General features: G+C 43.0%; 2 protein-coding genes across 2 annotated transcripts; both read left to right on the top strand.

Annotated features, from left to right (window-relative positions):
- Window positions 1-3,323: 3,323 nt before the first annotated feature.
- LOC132869349 (primary amine oxidase, liver isozyme-like) lies at window positions 3,324-5,166 on the top strand. Its single transcript, XM_060902691.1, is given in 2 exon segments — window positions 3,324-3,496; window positions 3,499-5,166. Coding segments are annotated over 2 exon segments (1,713 nt in total). The 5' UTR covers window positions 3,324-3,382; the 3' UTR covers window positions 5,098-5,166.
- A 4,331-nt stretch (window positions 5,167-9,497) lies between these two features.
- Window positions 9,498-21,663, top strand: LOC132868919 (primary amine oxidase, liver isozyme-like). The gene is made up of 4 exons (XM_060902220.1): window positions 9,498-11,241; window positions 16,704-16,989; window positions 18,088-18,220; window positions 18,727-21,663. Exons 1-4 carry the CDS (start codon window positions 9,663-9,665, stop codon window positions 19,006-19,008), a joined length of 2,280 nt encoding a protein of 759 aa, XP_060758203.1. The 5' UTR covers window positions 9,498-9,662; the 3' UTR covers window positions 19,009-21,663.
- The last annotated feature ends 2,964 nt before the right edge of the window (window positions 21,664-24,627 follow it).

Here is a 24,627-nt window from a genome sequence, read left to right on the forward strand (position 1 = left end):
CTCAGGGTGAATTACAAGAAGAGCTCGCTGGTGCCCAGCCAGGAGACGATTTTCTTGGGCATGCACCTGGATTCGAGGTCGTTGATGGCAACCCCCTCCCAGACCAGGATCCACAACATCCGCCTGCTGCTTGGCCGCTTCGGACGGGGCAGGTCACTCGCCCTGAAGACCTTTCAGCGCCTGCTGGGCATGCTTATGGCAGCCTCCTCTCTGGTCCCACTGGGGCTCCTGGACTTACGTCCGCTTCAGAGGTGGCTCAACGGTCTCCACCTCCACCCGGCGCTGCACGGGCACAGGCTTGTGAAGGTGATGGATACTTTTTGCAGGCTCCTCCGTCCATGGAGGAGGAGGGCTTACCTTCTGCAGGGTGTTCTGCTGGCGGCTATCCCCTCCCGGAGGGAGGTCATCACCACGGATGCTTCCCTGGGAGGTTGGGGTGCAGTCTGGCAATGCCGGACCGTCAGAGGCTGCTGGAGTCCAGGGCAGCGACAGCAGCACATCAACGTGCTGGAGCTACGGGCTGTGTTCCTCAGCCTACAGCATTTCCTCCCAGGCCTGGCCGGCAGACACGTTCTGGTGCGGACGGACAACGCTACGGTAGTGTACTACATCAACCACCAGGGAGGCACCAAGTCCCTCCAGTGCTTGCAAGTGGCCGGCCAACTTCTGCGGTGGGCCCATTGACATCTCTTGAGCCTGCATGCCATGTACTTGCCAGGCACTGCCAACAGGGCAGCGGATCTGCTGTCCCGCCAGGACCCCGATCCCGGGGAATGGAGACTCAACCCAGCGGTGGTTCTCGCCATCTGGAAACGTTTTGGCAGGGCAGAGGTGGACCTCTTTGCCTGCCAGGAGTCGACACACTGCCCTCTGCGGTTCAGCCTCCACGGCCCCAGCTCCCTGGGCCAGGACGCGCTGGCGCATGCTTGGCCGAGGCAACTGCTGTATGCCTTCCCCCCTCTGCCGCTGATCGTGCTGACCCTACACAGGGTTGCGATGGACCACCACGGGCTGCTGCTTGTCGCCCCTCGGTGGCCGGGCCAAGTGTGGTTTCCCAAGTTGCTGCAACTTCTGAACAGCGACCCCTGGTGCCTGCCAGTGAGGACGGACCTGCTATCACAGCTGGGAGGGCAGATCTGGCACCCGGATCCAGCCCGTCTGCAGCTCTGGGTGTGGCCGCTGAAGGGCCAGACCCCCTGCTAGGTCTTTGTGAGCCGGCAGTGGTCAACACCATTGCAAGCTCTCGGGCACCCTCCACCAATGCCCTCTACACCAACAGATGGAGGCTTTTCTCCAACTGGTGCTTGACTCGGGGGGAGGAGCCTACATGCTGCCCCCTGCCGACCATTCTACTGTTCCTCCAGTCTCTGTTTCACAAGGGTCTTACTCCTTCCACCATCAAGGTCTATGCAGCTGCCATCTCTGCTCAGCATGCCAGAGTTGGGGGAAGGACCGTGGGGTCCCACCCCTTGGTGGCATGTTTCTTGAAGGGTGCTCTCTGGTTGAGACCCCCCCGACGGAGCCGGGTACCCACATGGGATCTTCACTTGGTGCTGCAGGCTCTCTGCGACGCACCGTTTGAGCCCCTGCTCACGGCAGACATTTCATGGCTCTCCCTGAAGACTGCTTTTCTTCTGGCCATTACATCGACGAGGCGCGTCGGGGAATTACACGCGCTGTCAGTCAGTGGGGAGTGCCTGCAGTGGCACTCCGGTGATAGTGGGGTCACTCTGTGGCCTAACCCCTCTTTCCTCCCGAAGACCCTCTCTGCTACCTTCGTCAACCAGCCCCTTAGCATTGCGGCGTTCGAGGCGGGCCATGGTGAGAGGTTGGAACTTTTGTGCCCAGTTCGCGCCCTCAGGGTGTACGTGTCCCGTACAGAGGGCTTCCGTAGGAGTGACACCCTGTTTCTGTGCCACACAGGGCCGAGGAGGGGTCTGGCGCTCTCTAAACAGAGGCTATCCAAGTGGATAGTCGAGGCCATATTACATGCCTACAGGCACAGTGGCTCCCCGATTCCTCCGGCTGTCAGGGCGCACTCTGCACGGGGCGTGGCGGCCTCATGGGCATCACTGAAGGGTGTACCCCTTTCAGACATATGCAGCGCAGCCTCCTGGGCGTCCAGCTGCACCTTCACCAGGTTTTACCGTCTTAATGTCGTCCCACATAATCCTGTGGCGACGGCCGTCATTCCAGACCCGTCGCAGCAGCACTGAGTACGGGTAGGCACTCCTCATGACCTGGTTGGTATTAGTCATCCATGTGCTGAAAGCACCGCCTCTGGCGGTCAGGAGAAACGAAATAGAATGAGGGTTATGTATATAACTGCGGTTCTATGAGTTTCGGATGACCACCAGAGCTTGGCAGTCACTCGGAGTGTACACGAGAAGATTTGCCAAGAGGTCACTTCCTGGGTTCACCTTTCTTTTGTGCCGGGGTCACGGGGTGACATCACCCAGATCACACGTGACTTTGTTGTTACTATTACTCGACCTGCACGTTCATGTGATGGATATCCATGTGCTGAAAGCACCGCCTCTGGCGGTCATCCGAAACTCATAGAACCGCGGTTATATACATAACCCTCGTTTTCCCGCCATTTTTAGTTTTGTGCAAATCAATCATGCTGCTTCTCCTCCCTCAATTTTTCACCAATTTCTCCCAAACTTGGGACATGGCTTCTTGGGACTCAGCTGCACAAGACACTTGCCCGGTGTTTAGGGTTTCATAAGCATTTGGCCATGGCTGCCAATCAACATTGGCTGCACAGATGCGAAACAGGAAGTGTGCTCATATCTTGGCCGCCCTTTGGCGTACCTTTACGAAACTTGGTGGCACTATGCCTCACCCCTCCACAGAGGCCCATGAAAACATTAGGACAAGTTGGCCGCTAGGGGGCGCTATACCTAGGGACAAAGACTTTTGCCTCTTATCTCATGCTGCCTTTTGGGTGGTGCTTTCACCTAGAGGCGTGGCTTCACGCACTGCATCACTCTCGCAATTTCCCGCAGGGGAATTGTCTAGTTCTATATTTGCAACCCAGTGTTTGGTAGTTTGGTAGTTGAGTGTCAAATCATGTCAAACTACCAAATTACTGCTTTTTTCGCATTATTTATGCTCTCCACTTGACTCAATCCACAATATTCTGGATACTTTTCTTATTACTCCTCTTTTCCCCTCTAACAAAAAGAGAAGCTCAGAAGCTTCGCTGGTCCATGACTTTAAAAACAATGCTGTGGTTTTGTTTTCTTGGAACAATTTCCTTCACCCCTCACAAAAAAATAGTAGAACATGGGTCTCACCCAGTGAGGGAATTAGTTTGGAACATGTTGAGCAGAAGGATGTAGCACACTGGGGTGTCATTAAAGCGTGAGAGCTGAGAATGGAGATCGTATGGGTGTGGTTTCACTCTCATGCATTTAACCAGTCCACACAGTGCATTCTTGTTCACATTTCAGCCCCTCCAGCAGAGGCACACTGAGCTCTGACGCTTGATTTTTCATCAGAGGCATGGTTTCTCAAGTCACCAGCTCCCTCATCAAGTGCCTACTGATTCTCCTCGGCCTTGGCTCAGTGATACTGAATATCATTTTGATATGCCTGAATTCAAACAGACTTCCAAAATGCCAAACGCAATCAGAAGGAATGGTGGTGGCCAACCACACAGACCACAGCTTGATATTCGCCGATCTCACCCCTGAAGAGTATCAGATGGTCCGTGATCACATGTGGAATCAGAAGGACTTGAGGATTTCTCGCTCTGCCTTTGCAAAACTGTCAGAGAACTTCATCTTCTTGATTGACCTTGTGCTTCCAAAAAAAGCAGAAGCGCTGAGATACCTGGATTCTCAGGGACCCAAACCCGAACGCCAAGCCAGCGTTGTGGTGTTTTTCGGAGAGAATAACTACCTCAAAGAGTACGTTGTGAGACTTCTGCCTCGTCCCATGATCCATTGGGATGTCACAAATGAGAAGTACAACATGGTGAGCCTGCCTTTCACAGCTCGACCTGTGACCATTGGAGAATATACGCAGCTTCTCAAATTGGTGTTTGGTGATGTCTTCAACAAGCTGAAGACAGAACTGAGGGAGAGCTTTGGATATGACCCAAAAAATCCAAACCTGAGTGTTTTTGACGGGATGCCCAGAGGAGTAAAATCAGGCGATCGAAAGACATGGATATCATTTTTTTGTGATTTCAGTAGCAAGTATATCCATCCAGTTGGCTTTGAAATTTTAGTCTGTCATGAAAGTAAAAACTCCTCAGAGTGGACCATTGAAAAGCTCCTGTATAACGGCAAATACTTTGACAGCATTGAGAGTTTTAACAAAGGCTATGCAGAAGGTACTTTACAAAAGATTGTCTTGAAAGAAATCTCTAATTACGCCTTGCTGAAACCAAGACGCAAACCTACAGGGCTGGGACCACATCAGTATTACCTCCAAGGGAAGCGCTTCAGTGTGAAGCACAACCAGGTCATTTATCAGAACTGGAAGTTTGCCTTCGGTCTGAGCTCAGTGACCGGCATGCAAGTGTTCGACGTTCAGTTCAAAGGAGAAAGGATCATCTATGAGCTCAGCGTCCAGGAGGCCATGTCTGTGTATGGCTCCGCAACCCCAGGGATGATGCTCACCAATTTTCTGGACACCAGCTTTGGTATTGGCCGATATGCCCATGAACTGGTGCGAGGTGTCGATTGTCCATATTCATCCACTTACATAGACGTTTACCGTTACATCGACATCAACGCCACACAGCTTGTCAGCAACGCCATCTGCATCTTCGAGCACGACATGGGACGTCCACTACGCCGTCACTTTTCGGATTTCTTCCAGAACAGCTATGGAGGCCTGACCAACAGCGCCCTGTACATCCGCACTATCTCGTCCATTAGCAACTATGACTACATCTGGGACTTCATCTTCTACCAGAGTGGCACGGTGGAGGCCAGAATTCACGCAACGGGTTATATATCATCTTCTTATTTAGTGCCCGGCAGTCTCAAGTACGGCCACCAGGTCGCCGAAAACGTGCTGGGAAACATTCACACGCACTTTGTTAACTTCAAGGTGGATCTGGATATTTTAGGTAAGTGACCACTGCTGTGATTAGCACCCATTAGCAAGTAGTATACTGTACATAGGACATTGGTTTATTTATTTTAAAGTGAGACACCATAGGACAGTTGAAGTGCTGAGTTTTGCTTACGTTGTTTTACGTATCAAAGTGCTTCCCACGCCATGTGGCGCTTAGGGTGGCGCCGATCTCCGTTTCCATAGCCTTCAGCCTCTCACCTATTACATAGCTAGGGATACAGTGGAGGAGCTAGTCCTCTGGTAACCGCAAGAGTTTGAGTCCTCACTCGCATCTGTACTGCAACATGCCTTGCCAGACGGCAGTAGGTACCATTTTTAAGATTTGGTATGACCCGACCATGAATAGAACTCGCGATCTCCCAATCAAGAGGTGGACACGTTAACCACTAGGACAACTCGGTGGTGTTTTACGCATACTTGGATAAATTTGAATTTATAACACGTTTTCTTAAACTGTACTAATAAAACTAACAAAAACATTCAACTTTAAAGTGGGCAGAGCATAACTCTGCTTTGATCGCATCATGCCATGTATCCCTGATATATGAAGCTTGTTTCCTAATATTTTCCATTTTGCTACTTTATAAACTACACTATATGCTTTATACTGCCCTGTATAAAAATCTAACTAATTTAAGTTAAGGATAAAACCCAGTCATGGGAAAATAACAGGAAAGTTGTTTGCTGCACTACTGTCAGAGCTTCTGCAAAAGAAAATTAATTAACACCTTTCGATCAATCAGAATCCAGAAATCAGCAGTGCTGTGGTTTAATATGTTTATAAAGAAAGAGAGAGGTCACTACGAGCCTGAGCATGACAATTCCTTTCTTTTGTAAGCTGTCCAGAAAGTTTTCCCCATCAACATTTTTTTTTTTACTGAAGTAAGTCAAGTTTGTTTGTATAGCGCTTTTAACAATAGACATTGTCCCAAAGCAGCTTTACAGAATCTGAATGACCCAAGACATGAGCCAATTTTATCTCTAATCTATCCCTAATGAGCAAGCCTGTGGCGACGGTGGCAAGGAAAAACTCCCCCAGACGACATGAGGAAGAAACCTTGAGAGGAACCAGACTCAAAATGGAACCCATCCTCACCTGGACAACAACAGACAACATGACTACAGCACCCTCCACAATTACTGGCACCCCTCATAAGATATGTTCTTAGGCTTCTAATAAATTCGTAATTGTTTAAAATAATATAGGACAACAATGCAAAAAAAGAGAAAAATCCAACCTTTAATTCAAGTGCATTTATTCAGTGGGAAAAAAAATCCCACATTAAGAAATAATTATTTTATATGAAATCATGTGTGCCACAATTCTTGGCACCCTTGATGTTAATACTTTGTACAACCCCTTTTGCCAACACGACAGCACTTAATCTTCTCCTATAACATTTCACAAGATGGGAGAATACAGAGAGAGGGATCTTTGACCATTCCTCTTTGAACAATCTCTCTAAATTATCCAGAGTCCTGGGTCCTCTCCTATGCACTCTCCTCTTCAGCTCACCCCACAGGTTTTCAATTGGGTTAAGGTCTGGGGACTGAGATGGCCATGGGAGGAGCTTGATTTTGTGTCTGGTAAACTATTTTTGTGTAGATTTGGCAACATGTTTAGGGTAATTATTTTGCTGAAAGACCCAGTGACAACCCAGCTTCAGCTTTCGGGCAGAGGCCACCAGATTTTGATTTAAAATGTCCTGGTATTTCAAAGAGTTCATGATGCCATGCACCCTAAAAAGGTTCCCGGGGCCTTTGGAAGAGAAACAGGCCCACAGCATCACCGATCCTCCCCCATACTTCACAATGGGCATGAGGTGCTTTTCCGCATACTCATCTTGTGTGTTACGCCAGACCCACTTAGAGTGTTTGTTGCCAAAAAGTTCTATCTTGGTCTCTTCTGACCAAAGCACACGGTCCCAGTTGAAGTCCCAGTACCACATAGCGAACTCCAGATTTTTATGCTTGTAAGTGAGAAAAGGCTTTTTCCATGCATGCCTCCCAAACAGCTTGTTGGCATGTAGATAGCACCTGATGGTTGTTATGGAGACTTTGTGACCCCAAGATGCTACTCTTTGATGCAATTCTCTAACAGTGAGCTTTGGAGAACTTTTTACTTCTCTTACCATCCTCCTCACTGTGTGTGGTGGCAAGATAAACTTGCATCCTCGTCCAGGCTTGTTTGCCACTGTTCCAGTTGTTTTAAACTTCTTGATGATTCCTCCGACTGTAGATATGGGCAGGTGTAGGTGAGTGGCTATTTTTTTGTAGCCATTGCCTGACTTATGAAGGTCGACACACATCTGCCTTGCTTGAATGGTGTGTTCTCTTGTCTTTCCCATGTTGAAGAGTGGATAAGAGAAATAGGCCTCTGTGTCACATCATATTTATAGCCCAGAGAAACAGGATGTGATGAATTACTAATTAAAGGTTCCTAGATACTCTGATCAACTTTATAAACTACAGTAGAAATGACAGAAATGCTTCAATTACATTTATTTTCTAGGAATTGTTATGGGTGCCAATAATTGTGGAACAGGTGATTTTCTCATCTCATCTCATCTCATTATCTCTAGCCGCTTTATCCTTCTACAGGGTCGCAGGCAAGCTGGAGCCTATCCCAGCTGACTACGGGCGAAAGGCGGGGTACACCCTGGACAAGTCGCCAGGTCATCACAGGGCTGACACATAGACACAGACAACCATTCACACTCACATTCACACCTACGGTCAATTTAGAGTCACCAGTTAACCTAACCTGCATGTCTTTGGACTGTGGGGGAAACCGGAGCACCCGGAGGAAACCCACACGGACACGGGGAGAACATGCAAACTCCACACAGAAAGGCCCTCGCCGGCCCCGGGGCTCGAACCCAGGACCTTCTTGCTGTGAGGCGACAGCGCTAACCACTACACCACCGTGCCGCCCACAGGTGATTTTATGAAAAATAATTATTTCTTAGTCAGGGATTTTTTTTAATTCACTTGAGTTAAAGGTTATATTTTTCTACAATTTTCAGTGTGAGATTATGCTTCTGCAATAAAAATTGAATTTATTTTAAGGCTTTTAACACATCTTAACCGGGGTGCCAATAATTGTGGAGGGTGCTGTATAACATTAACAGTTTTAACATGAAGTCAGTTTCATTGATGTTATAAACTCTTCATTAATGGAAACTTAAGTGCAAAACTGTTCATGACAACTTCAGTCCTAAAGTTAGCAAGTCAACTGTAGTCCTCAGCCATAAAAGCATTACTGTAAGAGTCCAGAGCGTCTTCCAAGTATTGGATATATGAGATCTATAATCTCCCACTCCAGATGCACATAAATCGTATTCAACTCTTTTTACCAAAAGCAAAAAAAAAAAAAGTTGATTTCAGTCAGATCAGATTTGAGTCAGATAAGTTGATTTCCATTCTGCTGGTGCCATGGTGTGCCATTGTACCTCGTGAAAGGGTTAAATAGTTTATCACAGAAATATAACATTGAATCAGAAACGTTCCTCATGAAATCATAACACAGCAATTTGACATTTTCTTTCACTCAAAAAGTCTTTGAACACTGCCGGATCTTTGTTAAAACCCCATCACTGGAGTAAACTAGATGAACATCTAGATTTTGTCAGTGAGCACAGTCACTGAGGTGAAGCTCAGAGCAAATCATCAGCATGCATTCCATCTTGGAAAACAAATGACATGAAATATTCAAGACACTGTAACTAATTTTTATCACATTAGATGTTCAGGATCAAGTTTCCCCTGAAGAGAACTCCACTTCTGGAATTCAGGTCGACTCCTCGATATGTAGAAAGTGTTTTCATGCCTGTGAGAGATGGAGATAGCTCGCATGCTTGTGTTCACCACAGATGATGGATTTATAACTTAAACACATAAACAGCTGCCGATCTCCGGAACACCCTTTCACCACTAAAATACTAGGGAGGTAAGCGCATTTCTCTCCTCACTGATATCTTTTGCATGTAAAGACATTCAGATCATATTTTTCTTCTGAATGTAGATGTGTCAGCATGTTTTCTTTCATGAGAGTTTGTCTGAGATTTCTGAATTTGTCTGAGAAATTAGTTTATTCTATATTTGCAGCCCAGTGTTTGACACTCAAATCATGTCAAACTACCAAATTACTGCTTTTTCTGCATTATTTATGCTCTCCACTTGACTCAATCCACAATATTCTGGATACTTTTCTTATTACTCCTCTTTTCCCCTCTAACAAAAAGAGAAGCTCAGAAGCTTCGCTGGTCCATGACTTTAAAAACAATGCTGTGGTTTTGTTTTCTTAGAACAATTTCCTTCACCCCTCACAAAAAAAATAGTAGAACATGGGTCTCACCCAGTGAGGGAATTAGTTTGGAACATGTTGAGCAGAAGGATGTAGCACAATGGGGTGTCATTAAAGCGTGAGAGCTGAGAATGGAGATCGTATGGGTGTGGTTTCACTCTCATGCATTTAACCAGTCCACACAGTGCATTCTTGTTCACATTTCAGCCCCTCCAGCAGAGGCACACTGAGCTCTGACGCTTGATTTTTCATCAGAGGCATGGTTTCTCAAGTCACCAGCTCCCTCGTCAAGTGCCTGCTGATTCTCCTCGGCCTTGGCTCAGTGATACTGAATATTGTTTTGATATGCCTGAATTCAAACAGACTTCCAAAATGCCAGACGCGATCACAAGGAACGGTGGTGGCCAACCACACAGACCACAGCTTGATATTCGCCGATCTCACCCCTGAAGAGTATCAGATGGTCCGTGATCACATGTGGAATCAGAAGGACTTGAGGATTTCTCGCTCTGCCTTTGCAAAACCGTCAGAGAACTTCATCTTCTTGATTGACCTTGTGCTTCCAAAAAAAGCAGAAGCGCTGAGATACCTGGATTCTCAGGGACCCAAACCCGAACGCCAAGCCAGCGTTGTGGTGTTTTTCGGAGAGAATAACTACCTCAAAGAGTACGTTGTGAGACTTCTGCCTCGTCCCATGATCCATTGGGATGTCACAAATGAGAAGTACAACATGGCGAGCCTGCCTTTCACAGCTCGACCTGTGACCATTGGAGAATATGCGCAGCTTCTCAAATTGGTGTTTGGTGATGTCTTCAACAAGCTGAAGACAGAACTGAGGGAGAGCTTTGGATATGACCCAAAAAATCCAAACCTGAGTGTTTTTGAAGGGATGCCCAGAGGAGTAAAATCAGGCGATCGAAAGACATGGATATCATTTTTTCGTGATTTCAGTGGCATGTATATCCATCCAGTTGGCTTTGAAATTTTAGTCTGTCATGAAAGTAAAAACTCCTCAGAGTGGACCATTGAAAAGCTCCTGTATAATGGCAAATACTTTGACAGCATTGAGAGTTTTAAAAAAGGCTATGCAGAAGGTACTTTACAAAAGATTGTCTTTAAAAAAATCTCTAATTACGCCTCGCTGAAACCAAGACACAAACCTACAGGGCTGGGACCACATCAGTATTACCTCCAAGGCAAGCGCTTCAGCGTGAAGCACAACCAGGTCATTTATCAGAACTGGAAGTTTGCATTCGGTCTGAGCTCACTGACCGGCATGCGAGTGTTCGACGTTCGGTTCAAAGGAGAACGGATCATCTATGAGCTCAGCGTCCAGGAGGCCATGTCTGTGTATGGCTCTGCAACCCCAGGGATGATGCTCACCAAGTTTCTGGACACAAGCATTGGTATTGGCCGATTTGCCCATGAACTGGTGCGAGGCGTTGATTGTCCGTATTCAGCCACTTACATAGACGTTTACCGTTACATTGACATCAACGCCACGCAGCTTTTCAGCAACGCCATCTGTGTCTTCGAGCACAACATGGGACGTCCACTACGCCGTCACTTTTCGGATTTCTTCCAGAACAGCTATGGAGGCCTGACCAACAGCGCCCTGTACATCCGCACCATCACGGCCATTGGCAACTATGACTACATCTGGGACTTCATCTTCTACCAGAGTGGCACGGTGGAGGCCAGAGTTCACGCAACGGGTTATATATCATCCTCTTATTTAGTGCCTGGCAGTCTCAAGTACGGCCACCAGGTCGCCGAAAACGTGCTGGGAAACATTCACACGCACTTTGTTAACTTCAAGGTGGATCTGGATATTTTAGGTAAGTGACCACTGCTGTGATTAGCACCCATTAGCAAGTAGTATACTGTACATAGGACATTGGTTTATTTATTTTAAAGTGAGACACCATAAGACAGTTGAAGTGCTGATTTTTGCTTATGCTGTTTTACATACAGTACTGTGTGAAAAGGTCTTAGGCACATGTAAAGAAATGCTGTTGACCAAAAATGCTTTAAAAATAATGAAATAAAATTTTTCAACATTAAAAGGATACTATAAACCATAATCAGTGAGCCATAATAAATTAAACAAAGTCAATATTTGGTGCGAAACGACCCTTTGCTTTAAAAAAAAATCAGTCTCAGGTCCAGTGAGTGCAGTTTTATGCGGAAATGATCTGTAGGTTTTACTGAGCATCTTACAGAACCAGCCACAGTTCTTCTGGACACTTTGACTGTCACACTCACTTCTTCATTTTACACCAAAACCCAGCAGTCTTCATTATGGTTTCTTTTTTCATCTGAAAAGAGCTTTCTTATGGAGTATGCTGTTTAGATACAAACTTTTTTTCTGTAACCTTTAATTTTGTGCTGGAAAAAAATTAACTCTAAAATGTTTTTGTCATGTTTTGACTCAATGTAGAAGTCATAAAATAGAAATCTATAACAAAGTTTGTATGAAAAAATTAAGGTACCATAGACTTTTGCACAGTACTAGATATTTGGATAATTTTTAATCTATGATGCATTCTCTTAAACTGTAGTAATAAAATGTAATTTAAAAAAATTTTCAACTTTGTAAAGTGGGCGGAGCATAAATCTGCTTCAGTCACATCATGCCATATATTCCTAATATATAAAGCTTGTTTCCTGATATATACTTTAGTTTATATACATTACGATATGCACATAATTTTCATTTGAAGCCTTATAAACACAACAAATAGAGTAGCAAACACATTAAACCTTAAACTTCCAGCAATATTTTCTCATAGATAGATAGATAGATAGATAGATAGATAGATAGATAGATAGATAGATAGATAGATAGATAGATAGATTATTCAGGTAAAAAACCCATGCAAATCAGAAATAAAGCAGACAAATACAGTACAACTGATAAACACAAAACTAAACCAAGGATAACACAAAGTGTAAAAACACTTATTTCCATTGTGGTCACAGTGCAGTTTCAAGATGGCAGGAACAAGATAAAGTATAGACTAGATTTACCATCAATAGAAATAAGAATAATACTGAACGAGTTATGTACATACCAGAGAACTTAAAGCATCTTAACAGTCAAATAAAAATATTTAAAATTCAAACATCAAAAGATTCTCCGGTTTTATTATGTATGCAAATTTGCACATATTTAACTGCACATTATGTATAAACATATGTAAATAAAAAAATCGAGAATACAAAATGATCAGCAACTGTAGAAGATTAATTGTTATATCTATTTTTTATTATGTTAATTACCATGTAGAGTCTCATTTTAAAATTTCAAGTCAACACAAAATAGCATTGTGGACATGTCTGTTCGAGAAACAACATGCTTTTATTTCCTGTATTTATTCCAGGGTGCTACACCCCCTCCCCACACTACCCCCTGAGATATGCATTTCTTAATTATTCCTATTTCTACTGCACATTTCTTAATTATTTTTATTTCTATTTTCACTTTAATTTTACTTCCATTTTTATATTTAGTTTTATATTTATATTTAAAAAGACTTTGAATCTTTTTTATTGCTATTCTGTTAAACTCCTGTAGGACTTCAGTGCTGAGACACTTGTTTCTGGTTCTTATCTCATCCAATGCTTTTCATTGTAAGTTGGCCCTCTGTTAACATACATATGACCAATAAAACTGAACTGAGAGAGAAATTAAATGCATGTTAGCTGGCTGAAGCATTTAAATTGAACTCCTGAGATATTTTAAGCAATGTGATAAATAGTACTTATTTAGCTTTATTCCTGACCAAAAAAAAAAACCTTAAGGGGGGGCAACGTTTTACTCTACAGATAAAGATTAAATGATTTATTATACAGTGGCATATCTCCTTTTAGAAAAAAACAATAAAAACTAGCAAGTAGTTCTACACTGCTGTGAGTTGTATTATACTATAGCATAAACTAATTAAAGTTATTAAATTAAATTATTGATGTTAGACATGAATGTAGTTTTAAATGTTATGATGAGTAAATTCTGAGCATCTTAGTGGCACTCATTAACTTCAGTGCACAACTAATCATGAGCCAAACCATGTTTTTTTACTATATTGCAAAGTATCAGATACTGATTGTTATTTCTACATGGACATGATTACTGCATTTAAACAAAAGTGTTTTATATTTGAACCTATTTTCCTAATAAATAAATAAAATCCTTAAATAATTTCTAAAACTACTCTTGTAAAAATTCTCATTATAACCTTCATGGTTTGTTTTTAATCCAACTAAAATTGCATTTTGTTCTTTATAATCTGTTATCCAGGCTAATAGAGATTTCTAAGTTTCTATGTTAACGAGCTTGTACAAAAGGTCAGATTTTCCTCACGTCTAATCTCTTCTGCTGAAGCATGATCAGACGACACTCTGATGGATTTGATCTAAAATGGATTATCAGGTTTTTTTCAAACTTGTGCAGTCTGTGCAGCTTGAGTACAAACTGTCATTAAAAAAGAAAGAAAGAAAGAAAGAAAGAAAGAAAGAAAGAAAGAAGGGAGGAAAAAGGATGCAGGAGGAAATACTAAGAAACTCTGAAATTCATGTAAATATCTCAAAGATTCTACTTTTTCACCCCAGTTGTTGTCAGTAGTATAATGTTTAAATGAAAACTGTCTCATTAAATTAGAAAATAATTCAAAATAGAAGCATTTTTACTCATGCTCTTAGACTTTTTATTCAGTCTTTTTTTTTAATGTGTAGGCTATTTCTCCACTGACATGGATGCATTATGTATTGGATGCATATAAAAGTTCAAGACCTTCAGAAAAAAAAGATGCAGGCTTTAAACGAGTAGAAACGTGGAACTCAGCCAGAAAAGAAACATAAACAGTTTCCTCCTCATGCCGGACATACCGTAGTTAATCAGCCAAGACATGTTAGCGTAGGCAAAGATAAGCAGAGATCGTGTTTTTAAAGACAGAGTAAAGATTCAAGAGTCTACAATGTACAATACCGGTACGTGTCTGTTCCTTCTACACAACCCACTTGAATGGTCTCTTTAAATACCGTATAAGCAGCAGATTGTGGTTAGGCGGCAGGGTGTAGTGGTTAGCACTGTCGCTTCACAGCAAGAAAGTTCTTGGTTCAAGCCCAGTGCCCAACGAGGGCCTTTCTGTGTGGAGTTTGCATGTTCTCCCCGTGCCTGTGTGGGTTTCCTCCGGGTGCTCCGGTTCCCCCATGGTCCACACACACACACACACACACACACAGAGCTGATTTGCATGTAGTGACACCCAAAAATTCCATAAAAGGTCAAATGGCAGCACAGTGGTGCACTGGTTCATTAGCACAGTCACCTCATAGTAAGAAGGTTCTGGGTTTGAACCTCATGGCTGACGGGGGTCTTTCTGTGCGGAGTTTGCATGTTCTCCCCGTGTCTGTGTGGGTTTCCTCTGGGTGCTCCGGTTTCCCCCACAGTCCAAAGACATGCAGGTTAGGTTAACTGGTGACTCTAAATTGAGCGTAGGTGTGAATGTGAGTGTGAATGGTTGTGTGTCTCTGTGTGTCAGCCCTGGGATGACCTGGCGACTTGTCCAGGGTGAACCCTGCCTCTCACCCATGGTCAGCTGGGATAGGCTCCAGCTTGCCCGTGACCCTGTACAGGAAGAAAAGAAAAGAAAGAAAGAAAGAAAGAAAGAAAGAAAGAAAGAAAGAAAGAAAGAACAGCTTTATTCATCACACACTTGTGAAATTTCCTCTCTGCATTTAACCCATCTGAAGCAGTGAACACACACATACACACACACGTGAGCAATGAGCACACACACACACCCAGAGCAGTGGGCAGCCATGCTAACAGTGCCTGGGGAGCAGTTGGGAGTTCGGTGCCTCGCTCAAGGGCACCTCAGCCCAAGGCCGTCCCATATTAACCTAACCGCATGTCTTTGGATTATGGGGGAAACCGGAGCACCCGGAGGAAACCCACACAGACATAGGGAGAACATGCAAACTCCACACAGAAAGGCCCTCGCCAGCCGCTGGGTTCGAACCCAGAACCTTCTTGCCGTGAGGCGACCATGCCAAGGATAAGCGGTTACAGATAACGAATGGATGGATGATTGTGTGAAAGTTAACTAGCAAGCAAAAGCTAACCTCGTGAGTAAAAGCTAGCCTAGCTTCTCATTAACTCAGAATCAAGGATGTTCTCACATACAAGAAATTTGCTTTGGTGATTGGTGCAAGAACAATTAAGATTAAATAAAGTAATTTAGTAAGAGACAAAAGTAGTGGTTTTAAACAGAATAAAAATATGTAGAAAGATAGAATATACAATTGGAAAAAATATACATATTGAAAGAGTATGTGCATGGATAATTTAAAAGTCCAAGTTGTACAGTATGGCTCAGAATGTGCACAAGTAGGACACAGGGTGAAGACGAAGAGTCATGACATGAAATGTGTAAGAAGAAGAGAATACGTGCAATGGGTTATGAAGTCAGCCAAGCTGTACAGAGTGAGCTGGAATGTGCAATAAAAGTACAGATCGAGATTGTGAGTTTAGGGTCAGTGGGGGTTTCTGACCTTATTGATGAGGCCAACAGCAGTGGGGAAAGAGCTGGACTTACGGCATGAGGTTTTGGTTCTAATGAAATGGACCATAACCTCCTACTAGAGGGGAGTGTCTCAAAAAGGTTGTGTCTGGGGTGAGAGGGATTGGCCACAATCCTTTCTGCTCTCCTCAGGGTCCTGGACTCATACAGGTCCTGAAGAGCTGGAAGATTGTAGCCAATTGGCAGCATGGTGGTGTAGTGGTTAGCACTGTCACTTCACGGCGAGCATACCAGACCATGATGGAGGAGGTGATGATGGACTCAGTGATGGTGGTGTAAAAGTACATCAACATTGTCTTTGGCAGGCTGAACTTCCTCAACTGCTGCACAAAGAACTTCCTTTGCTGTGCTTTCCTATTCATCTCCCACTTGAAGTTCTGAGTGATGGTAGTGGCCAGGAAGCAGAAATTTATGTTCATCAGAGTTCATGTGTTAACAGTTAATAATAAATCATATTCATTGCTTTTTTATGCTTGCATTTTCTTTATTATAAATCACTTTGAGTAGGTTTAGGATCCTTTTCTGAATGGTTAATCTCTTTGTGTCTTCTGGCTTGTACATGTCATATTTATATAAACTATTATTATTTTGATTAATGTTCTATAATTTTATGACAGATGACATCCCTCTTACTGAGCTCCAGCTGAGCTCAGCAGTGCAAGGTGCTTCCCATAGCATCCTACTAATCACTAATGTTTTGCTTTCTGAATCTGAAGGTGTGAGCAACGTGTTCCAGACCAAAGACATGGAGTATGAGGAGGTGTCTTTGCCCTGGATTCCTGAACGCAAAGCCAAAATCCCAAAACTGGTAGAGAATCAGCTCAAGACTGAGCAGGAGGCGGCGCTTCGTTACGGCACTAAAATTCCTCGTTACCTCCATGTGGCCAGCAATCAGAAGAACCGGTGGGGCCACCAGCGCTCGTACAAGCTGCAGGTGATAAGTTTGGCTGGAGATCACCTCCCAGAGAGTGAGCCAGAGGAGAGGAGTATGTCCTGGGCACGGTGAGAGGAAGTTCTTTAGTTTTGCACAAAGCTAATCTGGCTAACAAGAAATGGAAGTTTATAGCCTCCAAATTAGCACCCTGCAAACTGTATGTCTAAATTCCAGTGCTGATTTCTGGCCCTTATATTGGACAGCAAAAATGTAGCTATGTAGGCCTAGTCAGAAATGTTTCTGAACTCAAAGACACATCCACCTGCCCCACTCAAAGATATGCCCACCTGTCCCACGCAAATGCACGCCCATCTTTCCCACTTGAACACACACTGATCCATCCCACTCAAGACACACCAGTCCATCCCATTCAAGACATACCGATACGTCCCACTCAAGGCATACCGATACAACCCACTCAAGACACGCCAATCCATCCCACTCAAGACACAACGATCCAGCCCACTCAAGACACACTGATCCATCCCACTCAAGACACATTGATCCATCCCTCTCTAAGACACATTGATCCATCCCGCTCTAAGACACATTGATCTGTCCCGCTCTAAGACACACCGATCCGTCCCGCTCTAAGACATACCGATCCGTCCCACTCTAAGACACACCGGTCTGTCACACTCTAAGACACATTGATCTGTCCCACTCTAAAACAGATTGAGCCATACCACTCTAAGACACACTGGTCTGTCCCTCTCTAAGACACCCCAGTCCGTCCCACTCCAAGACATATTGATACATTCCACTCTAAGACACACCGATCCATCCCACTCTAAGACACATTGATCCATCCTGCTCTAAGACACACCGGTCTGTCCCACTTTAAGACACATTGATCCGTCCCACTCTAAGACAAACCAATTCATCTCACTCAAGACACACTGATCCGTCCCACTCTAAGACACACCCATTTGTCCCACTCAAAGACCTACTCATCTGTCCCATGCAAAAAAGATGCCCATCTGTCTCATCCAAAACAACACACCCATCTCTCTAACTTGAAGACACACCCATCTGTAATTCTCAAAGACACACCAATAAATCTGGATCCTTGAATACAAGTTATTTAATGTACTGTATGTAATACACATTACATAGTTCTGGAATATCACTTCCTGGTCTTTCTTTCCTTCTTTTCATTCTTTCAGGTATAAAGTTGCCATAACAAAGCATAAAGACACAGAACCGACCTGCAGCAGTCTGTACAGCCAGAATAACATGTGGAACCCAGCAGTCGACTTCAGCAAATACATCCAGGATAATGACAGCATTGAGAATGAGGTGAGATTCAGAAAGGCGTTATCATATTAATAATTGTTTTAAACCACAGCGCTGATGAATGCTGGATTCTGATTGGCCAGAAGGTGGTAATTAACAGTAACAGTGACAATTGGGACAGTATAATGTCAGCTGTAACTCGAATCACAGGTTTATATTAATGCAGTCATTCTACAATGTTATTTTAAGAAAGATTTTTTTTCTCATTGACATGTTGATTAAAAAAAACGTTTATGGAAGGAATCTCCAGTGTCAGAGCTGTAACTTTAAGTTTTACTACATTACTGGTATTTAGCAGACGCTTTTATCCAGAGTGACGTGCAATGTACCAGAGCAGTCGGGGGAGCAGCTGGGGGTTAGGTGCCTTGCTCAAGGGCACTTCAGCCATTCCTGCTGGTCCAGGGAATCAAACCAGCGACCTTTTGAACCCAAAGCTGCTTCTCTAACCATGGCTTTCCCCTTGTCCAGGACAAAAAAATTTACAACTGTGTTCATTTTTACTTGTGCAGGATCTGGTTGCTTGGGTAACGGTGGGTTTCCTCCACATCCCTAACGCCGAGGATATCCCCAACACGGTGACGGTGGGAAACGGAGGCGCTGTACTCATCCGCCCGCATAATTACTTTGATGAAGATCCATCCATCAACTCGGCCGATGGCGTCTACTTCAATCCTGGATCAGAAAAAGACTGTGAGTACAACAAGATGGCGTGTTTAGACAAAGACCTGTGTAGCCCGACACTGGAGCCATACACATACAGCGGATTCGAGAACGTCTTAAAATTTGAATAATAAATATACCTAAATAAATGTATCATATTACAAGTGTTTGATGTTCTTAATTCATTCCTCTCCTCACCAATTTTGTCATATTTTCACTCTTAGCATTGCGTTATGATTGTGGTGCATTTGTCGTAATCTTTATTTTTGTGATAGCAATACGAATGTTTATAAAGCTATTTTTAATTCACAAATTTATTTTTACTCACTTTTTAATAACCATCAAATGACATTCAACAGAACTGCAGAAGTCCTACAGATTTTGTGTGTAAATTTTCAAAATGACTTTTTATTTTATTTTTTTTTCACATTTTGGACAAGAGATTTTGCATAACAAGAAAGTAATAACAAGAAATGTGTTACTGCTGCCACCCTGAAGTTGATTATTTTCCTACAACAGCAAAAAAAAATTCTTCTTAAACCACTGTGACTTGATTAAACGATTAGAAATTTTACTCGTTAAAGAGTAACACATCATGCTTTTAATCCATTTAGTGTTACCTTTAATGTTGTGGAATGTTCATGAAACAAGGAAGTTCCTATTCTTATTTACATTACAGCAGCTATAGTCGTTGCTTTTTTTTTTTGTATCTTGATGTTAATACAATCTTAAAAAACATGCAACTTGTCATGTTACCGAGAAACCACTAATCATAAATTCCTGAAGATGTCGAAAAACTTAACGTTACAGCTTTACAGCTAACTATTACAAAGCACTGATATTTGAGACTCCTTCCATAAATACAAATTGCCCCATTCCAACAATTACACTTTTTTTAAAACCCATATATGTGGAACGTCCACCTGTGAATTGTTTGTTACTATGGAAATGATAATGTATTAGAACAAGCGCTTTAATAAACCTGCGGTTTGCAGCTGCACTGTCTGGCCAATCAGAATCCAGAATTAAAGAGTTCTTTGGTATAAATATCACATGTTGTACTAATCTAATATCAAATAAATTTACCCACTATGTGCACTTGTTTTAGCTACTCTCTATGCTACTATTTGTTCAGGTTGTCCATCTGTCTGTTTTTTGGGATTTGATCATATTTGTATGTGTTACAGGTCAGAATTGTAGGTCAGGTAGAATTTTTCAACCTAGGTTAGAACTTTTAACCCAGTTCATAATCTGCTGTTTGTATTAGAGAAACTTATTCTATCTAGGGTTCGGTTTAGGGTTAGGATTTGGGAAGACTTTAAACTACTTAATGATATAATAAGACTGGACTTATTAATAAATTCAAAATATAAATATATATCACTCCTTCCATTAGAGTCATCACTGGTCTCGTGGTTAAGGTGTTGGATTAAGAATCAGAAGGTTATGAGTTTGACTCCTGGTTAAGTATGAAAAAAAAGAAATATAAAAATGCTAATTAGGTAGATAGGAATAGACAGACAAGAGGAAATGCTAGGTAGGTGTAGACAGAGAGACAAAAGAAGTGATGGAAAATCCCTTTGAAGAATCTTAGATAATCCAAAATTTTACCAAGGTTGGAAATTATGAACTAGGTTAAATTTTTTTAACCCAGGTCAAAAAAAAATCACCTAGGTTAAAATTTTTTGACCTGTAATATATACAGTCACACTGTATCATCTCAGTTGGATCCTACATTATAGTTAGAAATCTACTGAAGCTCAAGCTAAACTCATTTTCATCCTACCTCAATTCAACCAAGGCTCATCTGATGTCCAGATTTGGCAAACATCAGTAGAAATTGAAGTTTATGAGCATATAGGGGAGAGCAGGGAGACTTGGGACACATTTTCAGCTTTTGTAGATTGTGCAAAATTCTTTGCAGGTCACGTCACATTCGTATTGCATTAGAGTGTTTACTATACCCTCTTACCACAAGATTAGTTTCTCAGCTTGTCACATATACTGGCCTTCAGGCTTCACTTTTTCTCTCATTATGTTTTGAGACATTGAGGGGAAACATGGGACATTACAGTATGTTGGGAGACTTGCAAAGATTTTGATTAAATTTGGAGGAAAGGTGAACCATGGGCCACGGAACAACTGATTAGATTTTGATGCAAATCTGGATATGTATGTAAACATAGTAATCATCTGGATATTCTAATATGTGGCTTGGCAGAGGTATGCACTGTACCGAGAGCCCTTCTAGTTTTGACCCTGTGCAGATTTCAGAAAACCCAAAATAAATTAAAACTTGTGCATCAAATTCTTATTTTTTTCTATTAAAGATGTATGTTGTACAATTTTTCCCCAGAAAAAGAACAGTTCTAAGAAATCATCGAAAGCTTGATATTACCATGATATTCATGTCCAAGATGAATGTATGTAGCCTCCAAGTGTCCAAGTGTCCCTGCTCTCCCCTATCTCTTGTATGTCTTTTCAAAAGACATCAATAATGGAGTTTTTGTTTTTTTTTAAATCAACAGTCACATGTTCACAAAAGTACTGATTTTGTTGCTCCTAACTCATAATATGATTCAGGCAGGAGTTAAAGCTTAGTATTAATGTGATTTTTGTGAGGAAACTGCTTGCTAATTTTCAAACTTGTTGCAATTTCTACTCCTAAAGATATGTGAAAGTCAACACATATTTAAAAAATGTTTAAAACTGAAAATAAAAAATCATGTACATGTTGAGTAATAAAACACGAGTTTGAGTTTTTCAGTGTTATTTGTATCACTTTCTGTTTTGGAGGCTTTAAAGATTTTTTTGAGATTTTTACGTAATTTTATGTACATTTTATAATCTATACGTATCCATGTATATAAACATGTCATTTATGTATGATGTTCAACTGTATGAGAAGCAAAACTTTTCAAATAAAGATTAATTGAATTCCAATGCGGTGGTGTATTTTTGTTTTGTCGTCAAGTCAAGTTTATTTGTATAGCGCTTTTAACAATAAACATTGTCGCAAAGCAGCTTTACAGAATTTGAACGACTTTAAACATGAGCTAATTTTATCCCTAATCTATCCCCAATGATGAAGCCTGTGGCGACTGTGGCAAGGAAAAACTCCCTCAGATGACATGAGGAAGAAACCTCGAGAGGAACCAGACTCAAAAGGGAACCCATCCTCATTTGGGCAACAACAGACAACATGACTATAACATTAACAATTTTAACATGAAGTCAGGGTGGCACGGTGGTGTAGTGGTTAGCGCTGTCGCCTCACAGCAAGAAGGTCCTGGGTTCGAGCCCCGTGGCCGGCGAGGGCCTTTCTGTGTGGAGTTTGCATGTTCTCCCCGTGTCCGCGTGGGTTTCCTCCGGGTGCTCCGGTTTCCCCCACAGTCCAAAGACATGCAGGTTAGGTTAACTGGTGACTCTAAATTGACCGTAGGTGTGAATGTGAGTGTGAATGGTTGTCTGTGTCTATGTGTCAGCCCTGTGATGACCTGGTGACTTGTCCAGGGTGTACCCTGCCTTTCACCCGTAGTCAGCTGGGATAGGCTCCAGCTTGCCTGCGACCCTGTAGAAGGATAAAGCGGCTAGAGACAATGAGATGAGATGAGAACATGAAGTCAGTTTCGTTGATGTTATAAACTCTTCATTGATGGAAACTTGAGTGCAAAACTGTTCATGACAACTGCAGTCCTAAAGTTAGCGAGTCAACTGTTGTCGTAAAGTTGGCCAGAAGAAGGAGGAAGGATTAATGTATGTTTTTCTCTGTAGTGCTTCCAGGTTGCTTTAACACACACATAAACACGCTAAAGATGAAGAAGCACTGTTGAGACTTTCTCTGTCCCACTTGTGTATTGCCGAAACTGTTTAAATATGCACTTACAGCCCCATCAATAAACAGCAGCAGGATTAAGTTCAGGTCAAAACAACCAAGTTTAATATTTAAAAAAAAAAAATTAAGAAAAGAGAAACAATGGAATGATTTTAAAAATGGAAAAAGACTGATGTTGCAAAATGTCACCAACTTGTTCATTCCATGCCTAGAAGACTTGGTGCTGTCATTAAAAATCATGGAGGCCATACAAAGTACTAGATGTAGTGGTTTTTGTTGTGGGGTGTACTCATTTTTGCACCACCCTAATTTGAGTAAAACTAAAAAATGTGTAATCTGTTTATATTATTAACCTTACTTTCACGTTATAAGTTAAACAGATGTTATATTAAACTTTGTCTTTTCAACATATTGGAAATTGTTTGTGTTCATTGAGATATTGTTTAAAATGTTACTTTTCAAAGGGGGTGGACTCATTTACGCTGAGCATTGTACAACAGGACAATGAAACCAAACATGCATCAGAGCTGGTTGTGGAGGATAAAGCAGGCTAATATTAATAGATAGTTACAGATAGATAGTAAATACAACATACACTCATATAGATAGATATAGATAGTTCTTTAGAAGATAATTAAAGGGTCTTAAAAAGGTCTGAAAATGGTTCTTACTTAGAAACCTCTCCGATAGGGAAACACTTTTTTTTATCGTCTCGTCTCGTCTTCATCCGCTTATCCGGGGCCGGGTTGTGGAGGCAGCAGTCTGAGCAGGGAAGCCCAAACTTCCCTCTCCCCAGACACCTCAGCCAGCTCCTCGGGAAGAACACCGAGGCATTCCCAGGCCAGCCGAGAGACATAGTCCCTCCAGCGTGTCCTGGGTCTTCCCCGGGGCCTCCTCCCGGGGGGACATGCCTGGAACACCTCCCAAGGGAGGTGTCCAGGAGGCATCCAAAAGAGATGCCCAAGCCACCTCAGCTGATTCCTCTTGATGTGGAGGAGCAGCGGCTCTACTTCGAGCTCCTCCCGAGTGACTCTAAGGGAGCGCCCAGCCACCCTGCAAAGGAAACTCATTTCGGCCACTTGTATCCGTGATCTTGTTCTTTCGGTCATTACCCAAAGCTCATGACCATAGGTGAGAGTTGGAACGTAGATCGACCAGTAAATCGAGAGCTTCGCCTTTTGGCTCAGCTCCTTCTTCACCACGACGGACTGGTAAAGTGACTGCATCACTGCGGAGGCTGCACCGATCCGCCTGTCAATCTCACACTCTATCCTTCCCTCACTTGTGAACAAGATCCCGAGATACTTAAACTCTTCCACTTGAGGCAGAACTTCTCCACCAACCTGGAGGTGGCAAGCCACCCTTTTCTGGTTGAGAACCATGGCCTCGAACTTGGAGGTGCTGATTCTCATCCCAGCCACTTCACACTCAACTGCAAACCGCCCCAGTGCATGCTGAAGGTCCTGGTTTGAAGAAGCCAACAGGACAACATCATCCACAAAAAGCAGAGATGAAATCCTATGGTTCCCAAACAGGATTCCTTCCGGCCCCTGGCTGCACCTAGAAATTCTGTCCATAAAAATTATGAACAGAACTGGTGACAAAGGGCAGCCCTGCCGGAGTCCAACATGCACTGGGAACAGGTCTGACTTACTGCCGGCAATGCAAACCAGACTCCTGCTCCATTCGTACAGGGACTGGACAGCCCTTAGCAAAGAGCCCCGAACCCCATACTCCCAAAGCATCCCCCACAGAATACCAAAAGGGACATGGTCGAATGCCTTCTCCAGATCCACAAAGCACATGTGGACTGGTTGGGCGAACTCACATGAACCCTCAAGCACCCTATAAAGGGTATAAAGCTGGTCCAGTGTTCCGCAACCAGGACGAAAACCGCATTGTTCCTCCTGGATCT

This window comes from Neoarius graeffei, chromosome 20, assembly GCF_027579695.1.
Source record: "Neoarius graeffei isolate fNeoGra1 chromosome 20, fNeoGra1.pri, whole genome shotgun sequence".
Taxonomy (NCBI): Eukaryota; Metazoa; Chordata; class Actinopteri; order Siluriformes; family Ariidae; genus Neoarius; species Neoarius graeffei.